General features: G+C 36.0%; 1 protein-coding gene across 1 annotated transcript in view; it reads right to left on the bottom strand.

The window, feature by feature from the left end:
- LOC149772827 (uncharacterized) overlaps positions 1-22,160 on the bottom strand; it is a 39,122-nt gene extending 16,962 nt beyond the window's left edge. The window contains exons 1-3 of the mRNA XM_089947236.1: positions 22,038-22,160; positions 12,804-12,960; positions 791-933 (exon numbers count right to left, since the gene is read on the bottom strand). Of these exons, the coding sequence (XP_089803362.1) occupies positions 791-933; positions 12,804-12,960; positions 22,038-22,080 (343 nt within the window). The 5' untranslated portion in view covers positions 22,081-22,160. The remainder of the gene's footprint in view (positions 1-790; positions 934-12,803; positions 12,961-22,037) is intronic.
- Positions 22,161-22,431: the final 271 nt, after the last annotated feature.

Genomic DNA, 22,431 nt, shown 5'->3' with positions numbered 1-22,431 from the left:
GCTGTGTGGAGGCTGCTAACCACTAAATGTCCCACTTTTTCGATTTTTGATTGGAGACTTCCTTTTATAAATCGCTAAATATAACTGATTATTACGTATGTATTTAAAGCTCGTACTTCTTTTTATTTCAAATTCTTTTTTTTTTACATAATTTTAAAATGACATTTTTTTAATTAGGGAAAAAGTATAGCACACATAATGAGAATACACTCTTTTGTAACAGAAGAGGAAGCGAAATCAGTTATTTTGTTCCATTCATATTTTAGAGCATGGCAAAGGCAACTGTTGAACACTTTTATAATGCAATATACAAATGAACATATGCAATAATACCAAAATGAGGTAAGTTCCGAAAAACTGATCATAATATCAATTAGTGCTTGCGAAATCAATTGCCCAGTCATACAATAGCCCGTGCACGTGTCTATATGATTCCTACATTATCCGATATTCATTTACCGTTAAAAACAAATCACAAGACACTGTTCTTTACCTTTTACTTATATCAAAGTTTGCAATCTTATTGCATTTCAATTTAGATTTTACAATCTAATTCACGAGATCTTTTTGATGAAAGAAGGTGTGGAGTCAATTTAATGAGGCGTCTGTGATATATGTGTGCGGTTGGGGGTTGGGCAGAGTAGGACCTTTGTTAGTGAGCTATCTATTTGTATCGGATATTACTTTGATTTCTTCAGTAAACTGCTTTATAATTTTTTTAATATTTAAAATTATGAAAATAATACAGATTTGGACATTCACAGACAGGTGGTTATAATGTATTAATTACCTAGCATGCGTCTACAGAGCCCGTCTATGAAGGTTTCGTCCTTGTTTCTCACCAATAACATAATCTCTTCTGGGTACTTGATATCTTTTGCGCACACTTTCAATCCATTTATAGCACAAGCGAAAGCTTCGCGGTACTCTTGGCTGAAAAAAAATAAATAATAATAATAATAATAATAATAATAATAATCGCAACGCCGCACCGACGTCGCCGACGATGATGAAAGTTCAAAACGATATAAGGCGACAGATCCGTTCCTATGCAATTCTTTACCAAAAAAATCGCTACGACGGAAATAACGTTTATATCAGAAATATTAAAGTATCGAAATTAAACTAACTATTGCTGCATCACGATCGTATAAATCGTCACCAGCCGTTACTTACTAAATATAGGTTATCGGCACAGTCATTTGATCAGCGGGTTGGTATTGTCTCGAGTTTGGTAGAGGAAAGTCTTTGGATCTCAGGAAATCCAGGAACTCGAAGACTCAAGTTTGCTTGTATATCTGTCGGCTATCAAACGAGATGCAATCCAAGTACCATATAAAGTTTCTGTACTTTACCGATTATTTCATAATATAACGTTTAATGTTCTTGTTGGTCCTTTCTGTAGATGTTTTTATCATATATAATCTTCTTTGTTTGTAAGAAAAATGAAACAACAAAAATAAGTTATAAAAAGATATAAAAAGGACAAACAAAAAGCAAACATAAAAAACAAACACCCACCCCAAATATGTATACTGTATTTTTTAACAGAAATCTAACAGTCTATGTGTTTATGAAAATGTTAAGTACTTCCTCAGATTGTACTGATTTCTTGTACTTGTCATTGTGATATTTTCCTGTCCGAGAAAGATCTATTTACTGAACATAATTAGATCATATTCCAATTGGGTTTTTAATTCTATTTTTACATGTTGTGAGACATGAATGATCATATGTATCTCTGTAGCCATTAATGTGGTAATCAGTCAAAATAACCACAGAATGCTAAATCAAAGAAGCTGGTGACAGGACTTGAACAACTCATACTCACCACGTTGTCTTTTTTTTTCAGCAGTAGACTAGTTCTCAATCAGAGTTCCGTTCAAAGTTAACTACTATGCCCGGTATCTTTCAAACGTTATGAGCCGAAAACAGTAAGTAACACTGTCTTTCCACAGATGTTTGAAAGCTAAAGAACTTGCACAAAGAAACTATTACAAATGGTTACAGTAAGTAAAACGTTCTACAGACGATATGTTTAGATTTGGAGATTTGTGGTTATATCTACTTTGTATAATATATATGCACATCATTACGGTCTGGTTCAAATTGCTAAACACAGAAAATTGTATCACTTGAAAAATACAAACTTTAATGGTTACCTAGTGCAATTGAATGAATTAAAAATAACGTTGATTCCCAATTTGATATAGATAATAACGATCATATCTGGATTTGGAGACATGTGGCACTATCCTAATTCAGTCCACGTTACTTCCATTGTATTCAATTTTAACAGGAAATTAAAAACACTTTTAATTCTGACTGGAGTCCTACCGTTACTTCGATAACTGCATGCTAGTATACATATTACGATATTCAAGATATCGTACAAACCGCCTCTTATCTTAGAATAATTGCTAATTCAAGCCAAATACACGCTTTAAGTAAATAAAGATTTCAACATACCCATTAAGTATCGATAGAGCTAAACATGTAGGAAACGAGCAGTATGACAGAAAATGTGAACCTTTTCTAACTAATGATGTTTAAGATGATCAGCATTTTCTTAGAAATGTCCTCGACACCTATTAGATAGAAAATGTTACCTTGATCATTATCCTTTGAGAAAAGCAAGCACTTATAAATAATTACATTTATTTAAAAATGAAGATTAGATAGGAAGATCTCTCTCTCTCTCTCTCTCTCTCTCTCTCTCTATATATATATATATATATATATATATATATAAAATTCAGCTTTCAAGTAAATATGATAATTTACATTATTACACGTACAGTACGTTCGTCTAAAGTATACCGGGGCTGTGAGTAGTATATTTAGTATTTTTCTTTGTATATGTTGCACCACATCCAACGCACGCAATGAGTGTTCCAAACTCAAGACTGTTATAGGACTGAAATTCCATCAATGAAACAATGTCTCTGTTTTGCTTCACTTACGTGTCCTTTTTTGCCCATTCTCGCTTTACGTGGTGTTAACTTGCTAATTCTACAAAAAATTTGTTCGGAGTTTCGTTTTTATAAACTTCAATAGTGCAATGCGACAACACCAAAATAAAGATAAGCTCAAAGTTACCAATATCTATTTCGCAGTAAATTTATTAGCCTTTAGTAGTAACTGAAATTGAACTTCATAAATAATTTACAATCAATATTTGACATCTACTCAGTGATACAATAAAATAAAGCTGCAAACAACGAAAAATATAATGTCAAAGAAGCAAAGTTTGGGAATATCAACTGGAAATTTCAAGAAATTTTGTAAAATTTAGAAAGATAAAAGAAATAAACAACGAATTACTCGGGATCTCTCTCTCTCCCTCTCTCACTCTCTCTCTTTCTCTCATGTTAAACAACAGTACAATGGAAAGTTAAAGATATTTGCTTTCCAGCAGAAAAGGCAAATACACATAATTCAACAAGAATCTATCATTATTGAAGTCACGGGCAAATGGCCTAAAGTATATATCTGCTGATACTTGATTCTGGCTAACATTAACGGATTAGTAGATGTCAGAATGGAAAAAGGCAGTTTTGTCTTTGCCTTGTCCTTCAATTCAGTTTGATCCTGCGTACCCAGACTTTCCATACGTATATAAAAAGGTATCAGACGTATTTACCAAAGGTTTCACGTGCATTAAACAGTTGTGATGATAATACTAGGTTTATCATACAACGACATGCACAGTGTAAAGAATAGATAAAAGGTTTGATTTCTGCATGCTCTATGTGACTTACTGCCGGGTCCGGACCTGTGCTGACTGCGTTTGCGAAACCGATAGATTTGTCTCGTGTATTTAATACCAATATTTCATCAGAGAATGTGGAGATGCAGTTGGCAAGAATAAAGTAAAGTTCAGGGTTAATCTAGCCTAAACGCGGAAACCAATCGGTTGTGCTGATTGCCTTACTATATTACGGTTGTCCATTTCCCCATTTAAAACTTGGTAAAACACTATATAGTTTCATACAAAGATCACAGTAGAGATTCCAGTAATGTATTAGCTCTAACTAAATAAAGGCATAGTTCGTTCACATTATTAGTTTATAGACGATACATGTAACAGATTGTGTATTCATTATTGGTGTATAGACGATACATGTAACAGATTGCGTATTAATTTGATTTATCTAACCGACATTTATATTAAGTTTCATAATATGTGCTTTAGGTGTAATTTTATGATCAGTTATGAAGTTGCACTGAAACGCTTATTATATTTCAAAACTTGCAGTAATCCCCAAAAGTAATGCAGAAGATCACTGTCACAACCCCGCTACTGTATGATAAATAATACTGATCCACTACGGTATTATAAATAATACTGCAGAAGGTGTGCATTAAAATTTAATGACTCAGGAGCCCCCAGTCATCAGTTCCGACTCTCTAAATGCGTATAACAACTCAAGGTTGAATAAATAACAATTTTATCAAATATACGAATGCAAGAATTTCATGGATATACAATCTTCAGCTCAGTATATCATAATACAATAATGGCCGGGTTGACCAAATGCCCTTTACTCTTTACTTCGCCATATAGAAATTACTGTCCTATTGTAAGAGAGTCTCTGTTCAGTGAGTTTTCCCAAGTACTCATCTAATTTCTCTTCTTTCCTCCTTCCTTCCTCTTCCTCCTTCTATACACTGTGCCTCTTGTGTACACACTGGAAGTCTTCACGGCTTCCTTCTTATTCTCTCGGTGTCGAAATTTCGTACACCCTGGAATATCTCAGCACCGACTCTCACGGCACCCTGTGAGCTTCCTTTGAGAAGCTTGTTTACCCAGTTCAATTTCCTTCTTTTTACGAGTTAAGTCTTGGAGTGGCTTTTAGCTCAAATTCCCTCCTGAACATAAGCGTCCTGCTTTACTAGACAATACGTCTCTTTCCCCCGAGAATTAGCAGCTCACTGACGGTCTGTGGGCGTTTACGACTAAAAATGAAGCATTTTCCCGCCCAAAGTATTAGCCCCTCCCAGCGGAAGATCTGGCTTCTCTCATCCCTAATTAGTCGACAAGCCTACTGTTTGATATTCTTTCCGCCTGGGTCTAGGTTTATTCACACCATCTTGACGGGCTACGGGGTATCCGGTCCGAATATGCCCTTCGGCAGAAGCCCCGCTTGCACAATGTTTAAATACTTTTGAAGCCAGTTTAGAGATCCAAAATTATGTAACTCCTATTAAGACGTCCGGCCACCATGCTCTGATTCTGCAAAATTCTGACTTCGGTTCGTTACAATCAACCCCACCCCCCACAAAAAAGACACCCCCCCCCCCATTTCAATTAAAAGAGCCATATCATTTGAACCATCAATTATTCCAAATATCTATCCCTGGTACTGGTTAGTAGCCATGTTCGAGAAAGCGTAGTTAAATTTATGGGCGAGATTGTGCTTTGTCCCAATTCTATGCAGATTGATGGGTACTTGCCTTACTTCCTGGTTTGCAGTCTTGAGACCATCTTTTACTATGGTACATTTGAACAAGACTGCGTCATATTAGTAGCTCGTATGATTTTTGAGTTATTTGAGACTTCCTTTACTGGGATATATTTTAACGAGAGAGACCCATAACAGTGTCTCTTATCATTTGCGAGGTTGTCATTTCCTGAAATATTGCAGGCGAAATTGGACCATGAGGCTGTGTTTTACTAGAGATATATGAGAACCAACCTGTGTCTCGAGACTGACTTTAATTCAGATAGGGACTTTTATTATAGGTGAAGGCAATAGTTCCATGGCATGTTCTGCTGATCTTGTGGTTCACCAATCAAATCGCAACTTTTAAATACTGAAAGTGACGCGTCATATTTTATTGCTCTCCTTTACTCGAACTTGCAACAGTTAATCTGATAGGATACTAAAATTAAGTGGACAGGGTCTTCGAACAGTCACCAAAAATAGTTTGTTTTAATTTGTTATCGGTGTCTCCCATATTTCACTATAGGACTTTGGAGATCTGACTTTAATCAGATTTAGCTGAGGATTAATTTTACTGAAGTATATTCAAACTTGACTGTTCCGTAATGGAGGATCATCTTTTTGTTTGGTCGTCTTTCATTGCGATATATTCGAATGTCACTGTGCCACGAGACAACAACAACAACAGTAGTATATGGGGATACCCTAGAGACAATGTGAATTAGCATTACAGCCCCCCCCCCGGGACTGTTTAGCAACTATGTAAATTTAACATTAACCACCCTGGGACTGTTTAGCGACTATGTAAATTTAACATGGGCGAAAAATCGTGGGACTGTTTAGCGACAAGGGAAGTTAACAAGGGAAATATATTTTGGGACTGTTGACCGACAAGGGGAACTGAACATGGGAATATGGGATTGTATAGCGTCAAGGGAATTTAAACAGGGTGGGACTGTATAGCGTCAAGGGAAATTGAACATGGGAAAAATTGCTGGGTCACTCTAGGGACAAGGGGAATTGAACATGGGAATAGAGTGTGGGTCTGTCTAGGGACTAGGGGAATTTAACATATGGAAATTGAACATGGTGGGTCTGTATAGCGTCAAGGGGAATTGAACATAGTGGGATTGTCTAGGGACAATGATGGTAGAGGGTCAAACACAACAGAGACAGAGACATACATACACTAGTACAAGCGTGAGATTTATATATAAAGCATTACCAAGACCTGAAATCTTGTTGGGGTGTTCAAAAATTTGCATAATTGTAATGATTCTATAAATAGCTATAATCAAGGAAATGCTCAACGACAAAATGGATGTGACTAAAAGTAACGCTAAAATGACGAAATTGTCCCAGAATTTAAAGGAAAATAAACATATCCCCGAAAATTAAGTTACAATGGTTTAGACTAAAATGGATAAAATTAGTAACTACTTACAATATCAACTTGTGTGACGATCGTGGATAAACACCCATGTATCTATTTATAGCTATAATCAGCTAAAATTCCTATGAAATCCCACTATCTATTTATACTACAACTTGTGGGTTATTCCTTTGGAAAACCCCACTATATTTTTATAGCCTCAGCTTGAGTGACGTTCCTGTTTATGAACTCTAGTACATATGTATAGCTACAACCTGTGGAAAACCCCAAGTCCATATTTATAGTATCAAAATTTCCAGCGTCACTGACGTCACTGTACTGGAAACTAGGGGATAAATGGCAACAGTGTTGCAAGTGGCTGACCTGAATACGCGCTACTGTAGGTAGGTAGGTAGAATGTATTTGATAGGGGTAAAGGGAGTTTCATAGGGACAAACAGACACCAACACACACACACACACACACACACACACACACACACACACACACCACAGAGGGAAGAACAAAAAAACCCCCAAAATATACTATTCACACAGGGAAGAGGAAAAACCCAACAAATATACTATCCAGACGTTCTTACACACACACATACACACACACACACACACAACAGATCGAAGAATAAAACCAAAATTAAAATATAGTATCCATACAAACGTACGCTAACGCATACAAACCCCAAATATACTATCCACACAAACATACGCGAACGCATACAAACCCCAAATATACTATCCACACAACGTCGCTAACGCGTACAAACCCCAAATATTCTATCCACACAACGTCGCTAACTCATACAAACCCTAAATATACTATCCACACAACGTCGCTAACGCGTACAAACCCCAAATATTCTATAAACACAACGTCGCTAACGCATACAAACCCAAATATACTATCCACACAACGTCGCTAACGCATACAAACCCCAAATATACTATTCACACAAACGTACGCGAACCAATACAAACCGCAAATATACTATCCACACAAACGTACGCGAACGCATACAAACCCCAAATATACTATCCACACAACGTCGCTAACGCATACAAACTCAAAATATATTATCCACACGGAAGGGAGGGAAAACAAAACCAAATATGCTATCCATACAAACGTACCCGAACGCATACAATTCCCAAATATACTATCCACACAACGTTGCTAACGCGGACAAACCCCAAATATATCATCTACACTCGGGAGGAAGAAGAAAAAACAACGCAGTCAGCACAGGTCCGGACCCGGCAGTAAGTCACATAGAGCATGCAGAAATCAAACCTTTTATCTATACTTTACACTGTGCATGTCGTTGTATGATAATCCTAGTGTTATCATCACAACTGTTTAATGCACGTGAAACCTTTGGTAAATACGTCTGATACCTTTTTATATACGTATGGAAAGTCTGGGTACGCAGGATCAAACTGAATTGAAGGACAAGGCAAAGACAACACTGCCTTTTTCCATTCTGACATCTACTAATCCGTTAATGTTAGCCAGAATCAAGTATCAACAGATATATACTTTAGGCCATTTGCCCGTGACTTCAATAATGATAGATTCTTGTTGAATTATGTGTATTTGCCTTTTCTGCTGGAAAGCAAATATCTTTAACTTTCCATTGTAGTGTTGTTTAACATGAGAGAAAGAGAGAGAGTCAGGGAGGGAGAGAGAGAGATCCCGAGTAATTCGTTGTTTATTTCTTTTATCTTTCTAAATTTTACAAAATTTCTTGAAATTTCCAGTTGATATTCCCAAACTTTGCTTCTTAGACATTATGTTTTTCGTTGTTTGCAGCTTTATTTTATTGTATCACTGAGTAGATGTCAAATATTGATTGTAAATTATTTATGAAGTTCAATTTCAGTTACTACTAAAGGCTAATAAATTTACTGCGAAATAGATATTGGTAACTTTGAGCTTATCTTTATTTTGGTGTTGTCGCATTGCACTATTGAAGTTTATAAAAACGAAACTCCGAACAAATTTTTTGTAGAATTAGCAAGTTAACACCACGTAAAGCGAGAATGGGCAAAAAAGGACACGTAAGTGAAGCAAAACAGAGACATTGTTTCATTGATGGAATTTCAGTCCTGTAACAGTCTTGAGTTTGGAACACTCATTGCGTGCATTGGATGAGGTGCAACATATACAAAGAAAAACACTGTTCGTTCTCAGTTTTCTGGAAGTTCGTTTTTGCGTTTCTCAGATGTGATACTATATTTTACGGACTGAACGAAATTTCTTTTGGCGTGAAGCAGGACTCGTGGTTTTCTGGCATATGTGGAGAACATTGATGAAAGCTCAGTTATGTCGTCTTCGACATCGCTGACACGGATTTGAGCTAACACTTCAGCTCTTGTGTGAGGCGACACGGCACGTCATTGCCTTTTACTTTATCAATGAAATCGTTTCATGTTATTGCAAAATTACATTTGACTAGGCTTCATACGCGGCAGGTCCCTGTACATAGGGAGAGTGTCTTAGCGTCAGAGTATTCATTCCACTCTCAACCGATCAAGAAGATGGAAGAATCAGCACAGATCCACCTGCTGGTCAAATATTTGCTAAAAGTCATACGAAAGCATAATTCACAGGCGAAAGTGGCAACAAAACTTATTCTTTTGGTCGCTGATTTGATGAGAGTCATACGAAAGTGTGTAAGTGCTGATGAAGTTTGCTATATCTGCAAAGGTAAATGGGTATTTGTCTCAAGAATACCTGCTTCGTCTAAGAAAGAGAGACAAAAGTCAATATGCCTAATATCGCTGTAGGAGAAAGGACACTGGGATTCAGAGTGCCCTACGAGTAAAGAGAAGAAACAGAAACAAAACGAAACAGAGTAGAGGGATTCAGAAGAAGAAGAAATTGAAGATGATGAAGAACTTGTGCCAGTAAATACATGGAAATGGAAAAATTGACAATGTGAGCCGATGCGTTGGCCCTGATGTGAAATTTCACACTACCTTCTAAAAGAGAATAGACCAGAAAGAAAACGTATGTGTCTCTTAGTCTTAACATTCTATAATAAGGATGACGTGTTTTGTTTTTTACTCACACTTTATGAAATTGTGCTCTTTCACCTATCTCTATCCTTCTGGAACATGTTTTAGTTAGAACTGAAATGAAAGGATGTTTTCCTTCACGCACGCTCTTTAGGCATGCAAGTCGGTAAACAATAGTCAGTCTATTCATCGATCATTTTGTGTCTTGATGTTTCCTAAATCACACACTGATGCCATAAAATAACGGGTTAAATGGGTTTTGTAGTGTTGGGGGTGGGGTGGGGTGTAGGTGCTTGGCAGAGTTGGTCATTGCAGGTGAGGGTTTAGGTGCTTTCAAAAAACTTTTTCTTCTTCACTCTGTGTTAATGGAATATAATGGGTTATTTTCTTCATTCTATGTTGATAGTATATATAAAGGATTATTTCTTCACTCCGTGTGGATAGTGTATAATGCTTTTCTTCTTCCCTCTGTGTGGTTAGTATATTATGGCTTTTTTCCTCTTCCCTCTTTGAGGATAGCGTATATTGGGTTATTTATTTCTTCTTCCCTCTGCGTAGATTGTAGATATGGGGTTTATTTTTTTACATCTCACCTCCGTGTGGATAGTAGGTATGGGATTTGTATTATTCCTCTTCCATGTGTAGATAGTATATTTGGGGTTAGTATTATCTCCCTTCTGTGTGGATAGTATATTTGGGGTTTGTTTTTTTCCTCTTCCCTCTGTGTGTGTGTGTGTGTGTATTCGCGTACGTTATGTAAATCGTATATTTGGTTGTTTTTTTCTTCTTCCTCCCGAGTGTAGATGATATATTTGGGGTTTGTCCGCGTTAGCGACGTTGTGTGGATAGTATATTTGGGAATTGTATGCGTTCGGGTACGTTTGTATGGATAGCATATTTGGTTTTGTTTTCCCTCCCTTCCGTGTGGATAGTATATTTTGAGTTTGTATGCGTTAGCGACGTTGTGTGGATAGTATATTTGGGGTTTGTATGCGTTCGCGTATGTTTGTGTGGATAGTATATTTGGGGTTTGTACGCGTTAGCGACGTTGTGTGGATAGCATATTTGGGGTTTGTATGCATTAGCGACGTTGTGTGGATAGTATATTTGGGTTTTGTATGCGTTAGCGTACGTTTGTATGGATACTATATTTTAATTTTGGTTTTATTCTTCGATCTGTGTGTGTGTGTGTGTGTTTGTGTGTGTGTGTGTGTGTGTAAGAACGTCTGGATAGTATATTTGTTGGGTTTTTCCTCTTCCCTGTGTGAATAGTATATTTTGGTTTTTTTTTTGTTCTTCCCTCTGTGGTGTGTGTGTGTGTGTGTGTGTGTATTGGTGTCTGTTTGTCCCTATGAAACTCCCTTTATCCCTATCAAATACATTCTACCTACCTACCTACAGTAGCGCGTATTCAGGTCAGCCACTTGCAACACTGTTGCCATTTATCCCCTAGTTTCCAGTACAGTGACGTCAGTGACGCTGGCAATTTTGATACTATAAATATTGACTTGGGGTTTTCCACAGGTTGTAGCTATACATATGTACTAGAGTTCATAAACAGGAACGTCACTCAAGCTGAGGCTATAAAAATATAGTGGGGTTTTCCAAAGGAATAACCCACCATGTTCAATTTCCATATGTTAAATTCCCCTAGTCCCTAGACAGACCCACACTCTATTCCCATGTTCAATTCCCCTTGTCCCTAGAGTGACCCAGCAATTTTTCCCATGTTCAATTTCCCTTGACGCTATACAGTCCCACCCTGTTTAAATTCCCTTGACGCTATACAGTCCCACCCTGTTTAAATTCCCTTGACTCTATACCGTTCCATATTCCCATGTTCAATTCCCTTGTCGCTCAACAGTCCCAAAATCTATTTCCCATGTTAATTTCCCTTGTCGCTAAACAGTCCCACAATTTTTCGTCCATGTTAAATTTGCATTGTCGCTAAACAGTCCCAGGGTGGTTAATGTTAAATTTACATAGTCGCTAAACAGTCCCGGGGGGGGGGTCTGTAATGCTAATTCCCATTGTCGCTAGGGTATCCCCATATACTACTGACAACATATCTACAGACTGGGTATCAAACATCCTATCCTGTACAAAGCACATTTTCCTGTATAAAACACGCTTTCCTGCATAAATCCTGTATGAAGCCTGCTTTGTTAAGCTATGGTATGGGTTGTTTTCATTATGCTAGATACAATCGTCATGAACGGCAATTCAGTATTTGTCTAAGTAGCGATGTTAGCATTGACAAAAATCAACAAGTGCAAAATTTAATGAAAGATGTGTTTTTCCCCATTTACTTGTTTTTGTTTATCAGTATGTACAAAAATAACCCTGATCTACCTTATGTAATCTCTGAGATCTGCTTTCCCGTGGGCGAATACAACCATACCAGACGGTAAAACCGGAACTGACCTTGAAACTAATCAATACATTAGACAAGTAGGCAATACACACAAATGAGAATGACATGCAATTCGATTTTGAAACAGTCCAATACCATACCACACATTGTCTAAGACTAAATGGTATGCGTTAGCAAACAATTAAACGTCATAGCTTTCAATCAATTGGTGCAAGATAAAATTTCCAATAACCAGCTAACCAATCTAATTTAATTCTGACTTCACGTGTTAAGTAGGTTTAGAGGTACGGCCAGAGAGCAGTTGATCACTTTTGAGATTAGTACTGTATACAATGTAAAATATTATAACGTAAAATGTTTTCTTCCTTTCATTATAGTGTCAGAACATTCTTTAAAGTTGTCCATCGATTCACGTGACATTTTAAAGCAGACAACACCGATATCTAAGATATAGATAATGGAACGGGGATCACCGATTGTAAATATATAGGTAGTGGGTGAAGAGTTCTTGAGTCCTATTCGATAAGTTATTCTATGTACCTTATCTGTTGAATTAGCTGTTCTGACTGTATTACCTTTTACATACTGTTCTCATGAACAGCAAAGTCGACGTTGAATCCATGACGACTCCTGTATAGTTGGTGCTAATAACAGTAGATAATACATATACACACTGGTTAACAGTCTTTTGATAGTCCGGAGTACACATTTGAGCCTGTGCATCAACCGCTCCTACAAAAAAGAAACACTACAGTAATCGGAACACTTATTTAAAGATATATAGGTTCTCATATGATAGCATAACAACTATTAAAATATTTGTGACTTGTTAGTCTTCTGATTTTTCTTGATTTCTAGTAGATTCATGGTTGTTTTTAAAAATTAATACCAAAGAGTTACAAATGTACTATTCTTAAGTGGAGAAGTCAGTATTGCATATCCCTTGAAACTGATAGTACATTTTTCTGATCTGAACAGAATGTCCGCAACAAATACTTACATACCTGATAATAGCAACTGTAATTCTGGCTCAAAAGATTTACATTAATAACGTCCAATATTAAATGCAGCAGTGAATCTCTCTATGTATATGAATATGATGTGTATTTGTGTGCGTGCGTGCGTATGTATGTATGTATGTATGTATGTATGTATCACTAACAAAATATCCAACATTAGCGTCCAAGTGCACTGCATAACTTTTAAACTATCGGACACGTATAGGGAAATGACAGAACAAATTACAATAACAATAATCAACAAATTGAGCAAAAAATATAAAGTATTTGTGACATGGAATTCCGTATTCCTTTTCATAGGGAGTTAGGGACGTATTTGTTTAGATTCCTTTTGCCACGTTTACATTCGTTCGGTCTTCAAGCCTAAATTGCATTTCAGATCAGACATGTACTACCCTCCTCAGGCATTACACCTTATGCTTGTTTCCTCACCTATTCGGGACACTTCACGCGATGCCTGTAATGGATCGATGTATGTTTGTCCGTTTGTTATATGCAATAATGTATGATGTGTTAACACGATGCGTGCTAGAATTCGTTCATATGTGTAATTTTTAGTACCGACAGTTTTTGTGGCTTAAATCTATTATGAGATGGTTTTTTTTTTTTTTTTAAATATCGATCTTGCATGAACGAAATAATAGGTTTGGTATAAAATTTGGCATTTATTTTCTTGTACTTAGTGCGAGGTTCAAGATCCGCAATTTGTTTTCTTTCTAGCTAAGGCAATACATACAAGCTTTTAAAGGAAATATTGTTCGTTTTATTTCTAGCACATTCAATGCACACAATCATTTGAATATAGTGTTCATTTTCATTGAATGTGCTCTATCCAAACTAAAATGCAATAAAGATAAACCTGTTTTTTAAAAAGTACCAAAGGAAAACCTTACGAATTTCGAAAATAAAATTGCAATCAAAAGAGGAGATTTTAATTTATTTTCAGATCCCAAAATCAATACAGAAAATATGTGAGAGTTAAACATCCGAACGCTGGTGATAAAGTATTTTCTACTTGTACATAAATCAATTTAGTAGATGTATGGTGTGCTTTTAATGTTCATAAGTTAAGCTTACATGCAGCACCACTTCTCTTTAAAAAAAAATAATTAGAGAAGACTTTCTTCTAGTCTCCGAAACTTTAGTCACTGACAGAGATTCAGCAAATACAGAAGCTGTCCACATAATTGATAACACGGCTGTAAGTAGGACATTAAATATTACCCCCATTTGAGCAAAGCATGGACAAGATACTTAGAGCAAGAGTGAGGCTTCTGTCGTAACCCCATTCTACAACTTGCTAAACCTATAGATTACACCATTTTACATTACCAACCTCCGTTACATTACCAACCCCCTCCCCGTCTGATTGGTCACCCAACAGCCTCATTTTGTTATATCTTTAGAGGCATCAGAATAAATTTTACAAAATGAACACAAATAGAATTTTAACAACAATACATTTAAGTGGTTTTAAAAGTCTTCCCCAAACCCAACCCAAAGACATCCCACCAAAGAGAGGACACGTGCCATGCAAAGTGGTTCTTGCTATAATTTTGGAGAAAATATTGGAAAAATTAGCAAAGTGCATATGTTTGTAACGAGCCATTATAAATTACATAACACATTGGTAGAAAATTCACAAACAAATGTGATACAAGGGCATCAATACCCAGATCACACAATTACTGTATATCCCAGCTAGAAAAACAGATCTCTTAAAGACAACTAAAAAAAATAGGTCTAGTATTCGAAGCGCTAACGAACATTTCGATATCTTAATGTCAACTCTCAGTTCTTAGGATATATTTTCCAACTATTTGTGAGGTAAATATTGTTCCAATCAATACAATATATTAATTTAAATATATCTATTCAGTTTGTTGGGTATGTACAAATTTAAACTTCAATGGTATATAACGTTAGTTAATACTAATCTTCTGTGGCGTACTTATTCCTGCGCGTGTGTATCAGCATTAGTACATCGTTCCCTGTGTGTATATTATAGATCTTATATATGTATTAACTAATCGCTTCTCCTCCTCTCACACTCACCTGACGTCACTGAAAAAACGCTACTGATCCTCTCATACTCACCTGACGTCATTGGATAAACGCTACCAATCCTCTCACACTCACCTGACGTCACAGGAAAAGGCTACTAATCCTCTCACACTCACCCGACGTCCCAGCAGGAAACGCTTCTCCTCCTCTCACACTCACCTAACGTTACTGGAAAAACGCTACTAATCATCTTACACTCACCTAACGTGACATGAAAAACGCATCCACTCATCTCACACTCACACCACGTCACATGAAAACGCTTCTACTCATCTCACTCTCAATAGACGTCACGTGAAAACGGTACTACTCCTCTCACACTTACATGATGTCAAATGAAATACATTACTAATCCTCTCACACTCAATTGACGTCACATGAAAACGCTTTTACTCCTCTCAAACTTACCTGACCTCACATGGAAAACGTTACTGCTCCTCCCACACTCAAACGTGATATGAATAACGACGTAGATACTTAGGATGGCATTTGTATTCGGAAACATTGCAGCTTTTATGGCAGACTGCTTAGTAGAAGTGAAATCATTATTAGAACAAGTAATATAAAGGAGTGAGAAGCAACAAGCTTTGGGAAATTCAACAAAGGATTTATTTCCCCAACATACAAAGTGAAGGCGTTAAAAAAGGAACTTACACTAGTATTTCGAATTAATTCCTAGAATTCCAGACACAAGTCCAAATAATTAAGCTTCTGAATAAACTATAGTGGAAACCCAAATTAAATCCAACACTAGAACTGTTGATGTGCCTGTTGTGGCCCGTGTAGTGGTGATGTTCCAACGGTCTTTTGATGGATCACAATAAAAAAGGGAAAATATATCCTTATTTGAAATTTCAATATAAATTCAAGTTTCTATTACCAAGAAGTTTATTTCTGAAAACTTCGTATTTCCAGAGAAGAATCACTTGAAATAAATAATTTAAATAAATAAATAAAGTCCAGCCAAAAGAATTATTACTGGACAAAACAATAAGGCAACTGATTCTGTTAAGATATTACAGCACGAATGAAACACAAAATTACGTTGTCATTTACCTGACGTCAGGTCACAATTAACATTTTCTTTCTTTTTTTAAACCAACAAAAGCCCAACAAAAGGCAACTGTTACTTTTCATTCGTGAAGGTTACAGATGTTTACAAGATAAAATCGTAGTTATCGTTAGAAGTCTATTACTAAAATTATATAATATATACTGTAGTAAACAACAGGTAGAACCGCCATTTCATTGAAATTTTCAAAGTTCTAGACTCATGTTGTGATAAACATATTGTTTACGAAACCAAGATCAATGATTCAGGTCAGGTAGAAAATGAGCTTGATTTTGGACAAGGTCAAGTCCAGCATACAGTGTTACATTATCAATAACATACAAAAAAGAAATAAAAGAAATAGCTAAGAAAACGTGCAGATTAAATATGCATAGCACACTAGGATCGAAATTTGTACTGGAGCCATTATGACAACCGTCTCTGCCTATTTGGGGCTAGTATTGGGCACTTATAAGCACTGATAAATCTGTTTTAAATTGGTACAAAATTATCATCCCTTTTAAGCCCTGTGAATTTCTTACATAATTTTAACTGACTTAAAATGACCCCCCCCCCAAAAAAAAAAAAAAAATAATATTTGTCAGTGGTATCGTCTGTTACTTTTATTGTTTTAGTAATGTGCTGTGCAATAGTTGCACCCAGTTTGGTGGGTAGCCAGGTCATTTATGTTCAAATTATCATTATACGGTGTTCAGTGGTAATATGCCTAATTATTTGTACAGTTTAAAATTTTGAGCGATTACCTAATTGTTTAATCATGGAACAAAAATCCCTTAAGTTTATAACTCTACATGAATTTGATGTAACTTCCTCTACGTTTCGCTTGAGTCACCTCTCCGTTTCTCTCCATAATACCACTTTTCCTTTAGATAAGCTCTGCCATTCAAAATATCACAAGCAAAAATGGTGTTCTAACTTTATTAACGCGACTATGCATGTGAAATTGCAAGAAACAGAGCTCTTGCCGTGTTTAAAATCCACTAAATCACTCCAGATTAAAGAGTGTCGTTTCTTCCCCTCTTATAATTGATAGTTCAAAGGTTTGTGTTAAGAATGAACCGATCGGATTTTTCCCTGCTTTGTCTCGCCTGCTTTATCCGTACATTTTGCAAATCCCAGCATATACATTTTTAGGGAGAAAACTATGACATTCTAACTACAAGCTACGTTTTGTGGACGCTAAAGTAAATGGGAAAAACGTAGGCATGTGTCTAGGAGCCTGTGCTACATTTAAATAAGACAAAGAAAATAGTCATTGGATCATACAAAAATATACGAATATGATCTACCTAGATGTGCCTTCTGTTTTCAAATGTCAAAATACCAAGAAATGTTTGTGACTGTATATAAAAAGTGCGTTTGTGCTATTTTTTGCCGATTGTTAGTAGTACTCACCAAGATCAAGCAACAAATTTAGCGACAATTCGATTGGATTGCTTAGCTGTCGCGCGTAAATTTGCAAATTATTACAAAGCAGCTGTTACGTATATTTGATTTAATTTATATTTGATTCAATATAATTGTTTGTAAGTTTTAAAATCTTCTTATTTTTAATTTCATTATATCTCAAAATGATATAATTTTGTTTACTAGGAATTTGATATTTTCCAGAAAATAGCTTGACCTTGATTCTTTAGTTGTAAATCCCTAAAGCTGACCTAGTTCCCGACCTTAATTCAGCAATCAGTGAGAAAAGCACAAGTATTATTTTTATCGTATTCTTAGAGTAAAATGATTGGTTTGTATCTGGGACTACGTGCTTTTATACGTAAATACTTATCGAAGGTTCTGGAAAGTTGACCCTGAGGCGGAAATTTGTTTTGCCATTCAAGTTACTGTATAATCTTTGTTTATGTTCAATTTACACTGGAAAGTGTCTATTGTGTCAGTTTGGAGTTAGTTTAATGTTTATTCGACTTATTTGGATTCAAAAGGATTAATTCCTTTTCCAGGAAATGTATGAGTGCTCATACAGAATTCTCAAACAAAGACATTTAATGTATTCAAACACCTGATCATTGTTTGTGAATAACACATAACTGTAGACTTTACAATACCACAAAGGATACAGTATACGTCATCGCTTTCCATCTTGGAGTTTTCGTCGGTACTCGAACTTGAATTCATTTGAACATTTCATTATAATTAAATATGTTTGAAAAATATTAGAGTTGATAAATATTTTGCACACGTATTTCCCTTAATTGTATTTGCTATTTTTTAAAATAAAAGTTACCACAAACCGACTTTTGAGAGTATCCCCCTCCCATGTCTAGTCAAACCTATAAAATCTCCACGTGTTCGATGCATATACTCGGGTTTTATAAAAGGTTTTGTCTGACTTTAGAAAGGTTGTTCATGTAACAGTCAAGATGAACTACTGAAGTTCGTTCACACGAAAAAAGCAGAAAGGGAACATGACCATAGTACCGTATATAACAAGAATCACAAGTGGTTTAGATATCATTCAACTTGATATTTGACATGTCAGATTGTGAATGCAAAGTCACTCATGTATCTAAACTTTGGAGGGCAACAAAAAGATAAATATGACCCCTTTTTCGGCATAAAAGGCGTCAAGTCTTTAATACAATCGGAATTGTCCCTCTCCCCACCCTCCCCACCATTATAATACGTGGTACCTCACTCATTTAAGTCATAACCGGATAGCGATTGAGATACGCGCAGAAGAGAGCTGCGGAGGTTCTGTCGTTAAGGTGTGTGGTTCCTGACAAGGAAGTTACGGAATTACCGTCACCTGATCAACCAGGATCTTGATCGTAATTAAATTCATTGGAGATGTTCATGATACAAGCTACATCTGTTCAAAATATTCTCTATATAATGCGCACTGGGGAAATGAATCAAATCCAATGCCACGTCATTAATATGTATCAGTGTTACTTATGCTCGAACTTAAATACCAAATCTGATCCAGCTGTGTCTCATAATCAAATTTTTTTGAAGTCTCCGTGATATAAACTAACAAGTAATATAAATATTATCGCTTGAAAGTAGATCAGAAATTTTTACCTGAAGAGTGTTCGCAGACTCAAGCAATCAAATATTGTATCTCGTCCTTAGTATGAATGGATAATGCACATGAAGGAACTCTTTTAGGATCATAAGCATTCGTACCATGCCTGAAGGAAACCTGAGCAGAACTGAAATATACAGAGCGTTCACAAACCAATGTTGTTGGCTGGGTGAACGACGGATCATAAAGTAACCACAATTGATCTTTGACCAGATGAACTGAATATATATGCAATTATACATATGCAGAAGATGGTAAAACGTAAAATAAATTAAAAGAATACAGCACAGCACAACCACAAGTAGGCAGGAGGGCCTCCCCAAATGATCTGAAAAGATCAACCAGAGAGAGAGAGTACCCCCCCCCCCACAAAAGGAATAGAACATTTGTCATTATAGATCGCCGCAGATAGTAGTATACAGTAATACGCCAGCCACCAAGTATAAGAGTTAAAATGTACGTTTTCATCAATTATTTTTAACAATAAATGAGTATATATTGCTTTATGTTACTGCATCGTGACTCTCAGCTTAATTCCGCCCACCCACCCCCACTTATGACTGAATGGTAATGAATAATACGAAAACAAACAAGTTTACTTGTCTAATTAACAGCAGACAATGAACACGAACGGAGGCACATCACATATTAAGCGGATTCCTCAAAGACTTTCCATTTAGTTAATAAATTCAATGGGAATGAATGTGTATCCCGAATCTGTTTATGATACATTGGATGGGCTAAGAAATTTATTTTCTGTCTCTGTCTCTCTCTCCTTAAAAGATAGATAATAATGATGAGTTAACTCATCCTGCGATACATTTGCAATGGCCAGCTGCTACAGTACTATCAGCTATGTGTAACTCGTGTGGCTTCTCGGATTGGGATCCGTTGTTTTCACGTGACGTCACAAAACGTGTGTACTTCTATATCCGCCATTTTGAGTCCCTAGCCCCGCAAACTGGCACCTAATAGCAATGTTCTTTCCGTATAATTACGAAGGCACGTCTCATTTTGTGCGTAAAAATATAATAATATATCTCATTCTGTTGTGCCTGTCAACCGCACGAGACCGAATGCGTGACTTTTCTACTTGCTTTCTTCAAGTAAAACATTTAAATTTCAACTATCTTTGTTATTCTTTTATAAACAAATAGATCGATCAATAAACAAACGCATACAAAAATGGATACACAAACAAGTAGAAACATGTAATGATTTTCAATTTTCGTTGGCTGAAATCAATCATTTGGTTATCGTTCAAATTATAAAGCTAATTGTTAATATATAATTTCATATTTCTAAAAGCATTTCAGGAAAACTTCGTATTGACATTCGACACAAAGTCAAGTTCCGTTAGGCACGTGTTTCGTTTGAACACACTGAAGATGAAACTTCTTTGAATGGTTATCGCTGTCATTCATTATCATCATCAGCCCATATCCACCACAAATACAATATCTGACCATACTAATTAAATTGGTTTGTCAACTGTCTTTGGCACAAACACCTGTTAACGCGAAAAGTATTTATACGTAAAAGTTCTGACATAAAACACATGCTATGAAATTTTAATTCGTAACTGATATTGTATTCCGAAAAACATTGTCCGGAAATACTCTTTCAAGATGACAAGCTTAGGGATATGATACGAAACACTTAAAAAGTGTCAATATTGTCTGTTTGTAAAAAAATAAAAAATAAAAATAACTGCATTTTTATTTTAACGCAATATACACGATTACGGTTAAACTTCGCTATTCTGTCTTTCGATATAAGCAAGGGAACTTCCAGCTTTATTTTTATTTTCGTGCTATATGGCACTTAATTTTAAGCATAATCTATGTATCGACAGTTAAATCAGATTATTATCTTGAATATACATGATGACTAATGTTGACTAAGGTTAGTTAGAGACTCAAAATGGTGGCGCAAGGTGCGCGCGCGTTGCATTGTGGGTATTTGCGTACTCAATCGTGACGTCTGTGAAAACAACCCAATGGGATCTGATTACGCTGGCATTGATAATGCTGTGTTCACCGGTATGCATCCATCCACTATGAAATTAATTATATGCAACAAAGAGATTTGTAAGTCCTCATGTTTTTGCGAGTATATAGTCTTGAAAAGTCGTCAAAATAAACTTTGATTTGAACAAATTTTTGTAATTCTTGCCCTACGTTCATTGCGCATGTGTTACATATTGGAGTGGAAAAACCCAGAATCGAGTTCCTGCAAAAGGTCGATACAGAAACTATTCGTTTACTTGCCTTTGATTTAACTGATCTTTTTTCCCTTCAACCATACCTTTCTATTTTAAATGTCATAATATCTTATTTGTTGCGGTTTTTGTTTGGCTTTTTTCCCAACCGCTTCAATTTTTAAAATGAGTTTGTACCACTATATTTGTATGAGCATAGTTTTATCTAATGTCGCCGTAACTTGTTGCACGACACCACATGCATCATTTAGCAATAACCAATTATGTTTACACTAACTTACTGCCGTTAAAACCAGGCAACCATTCGTCCCGTTGAATTAAACAGTTGTGTTTCCAAGTATACACATAACTTTAAAGTTATATCAATTTTAGAAAATAAAATAAAATGTTACTCACCAACGAGAATAGATAAGGCACAAGCCCAGAGAAGCGCTGTCATTTTGTTATTTCACTTTCCTCTTGAGAAGAGAGCTAAGTCAAACGTCAAGATGACTAGTCAAGTCAAGATGATCGTGGTGTCACGCCTGAAGTGTTCCTTGTAATGGAATAATTTAATTGGCAAGTGTTAAATAACCTGCCACGCTTAAAGCGTACTTTCTAACCTTTTTAAATTCAGGCAGTATTAAAGAAACTAGAACTCTACAATATTCTCAGTCTTTAAATGCGGTTATTTTGTCGAATCGGTAACTTTCCTTCCAGGACTGTTGATAAAAGTCCGTAAATTCAAATCAGAAAATCCAGTTCAAACATCACAGAACGAATTTTATTTTACGTTACTTCAAGACAAACC

Source organism: Sinohyriopsis cumingii, unplaced genomic scaffold, assembly GCF_028554795.1.
Source record: "Sinohyriopsis cumingii isolate HCF-2022 unplaced genomic scaffold, ASM2855479v2 utg001149l, whole genome shotgun sequence".
NCBI lineage: Eukaryota > Metazoa > Mollusca > Bivalvia > Unionida > Unionidae > Sinohyriopsis > Sinohyriopsis cumingii.
Note: the sequence above shows the minus strand (reverse complement) of the source record. Positions and strands in the feature narration are given on the sequence as shown.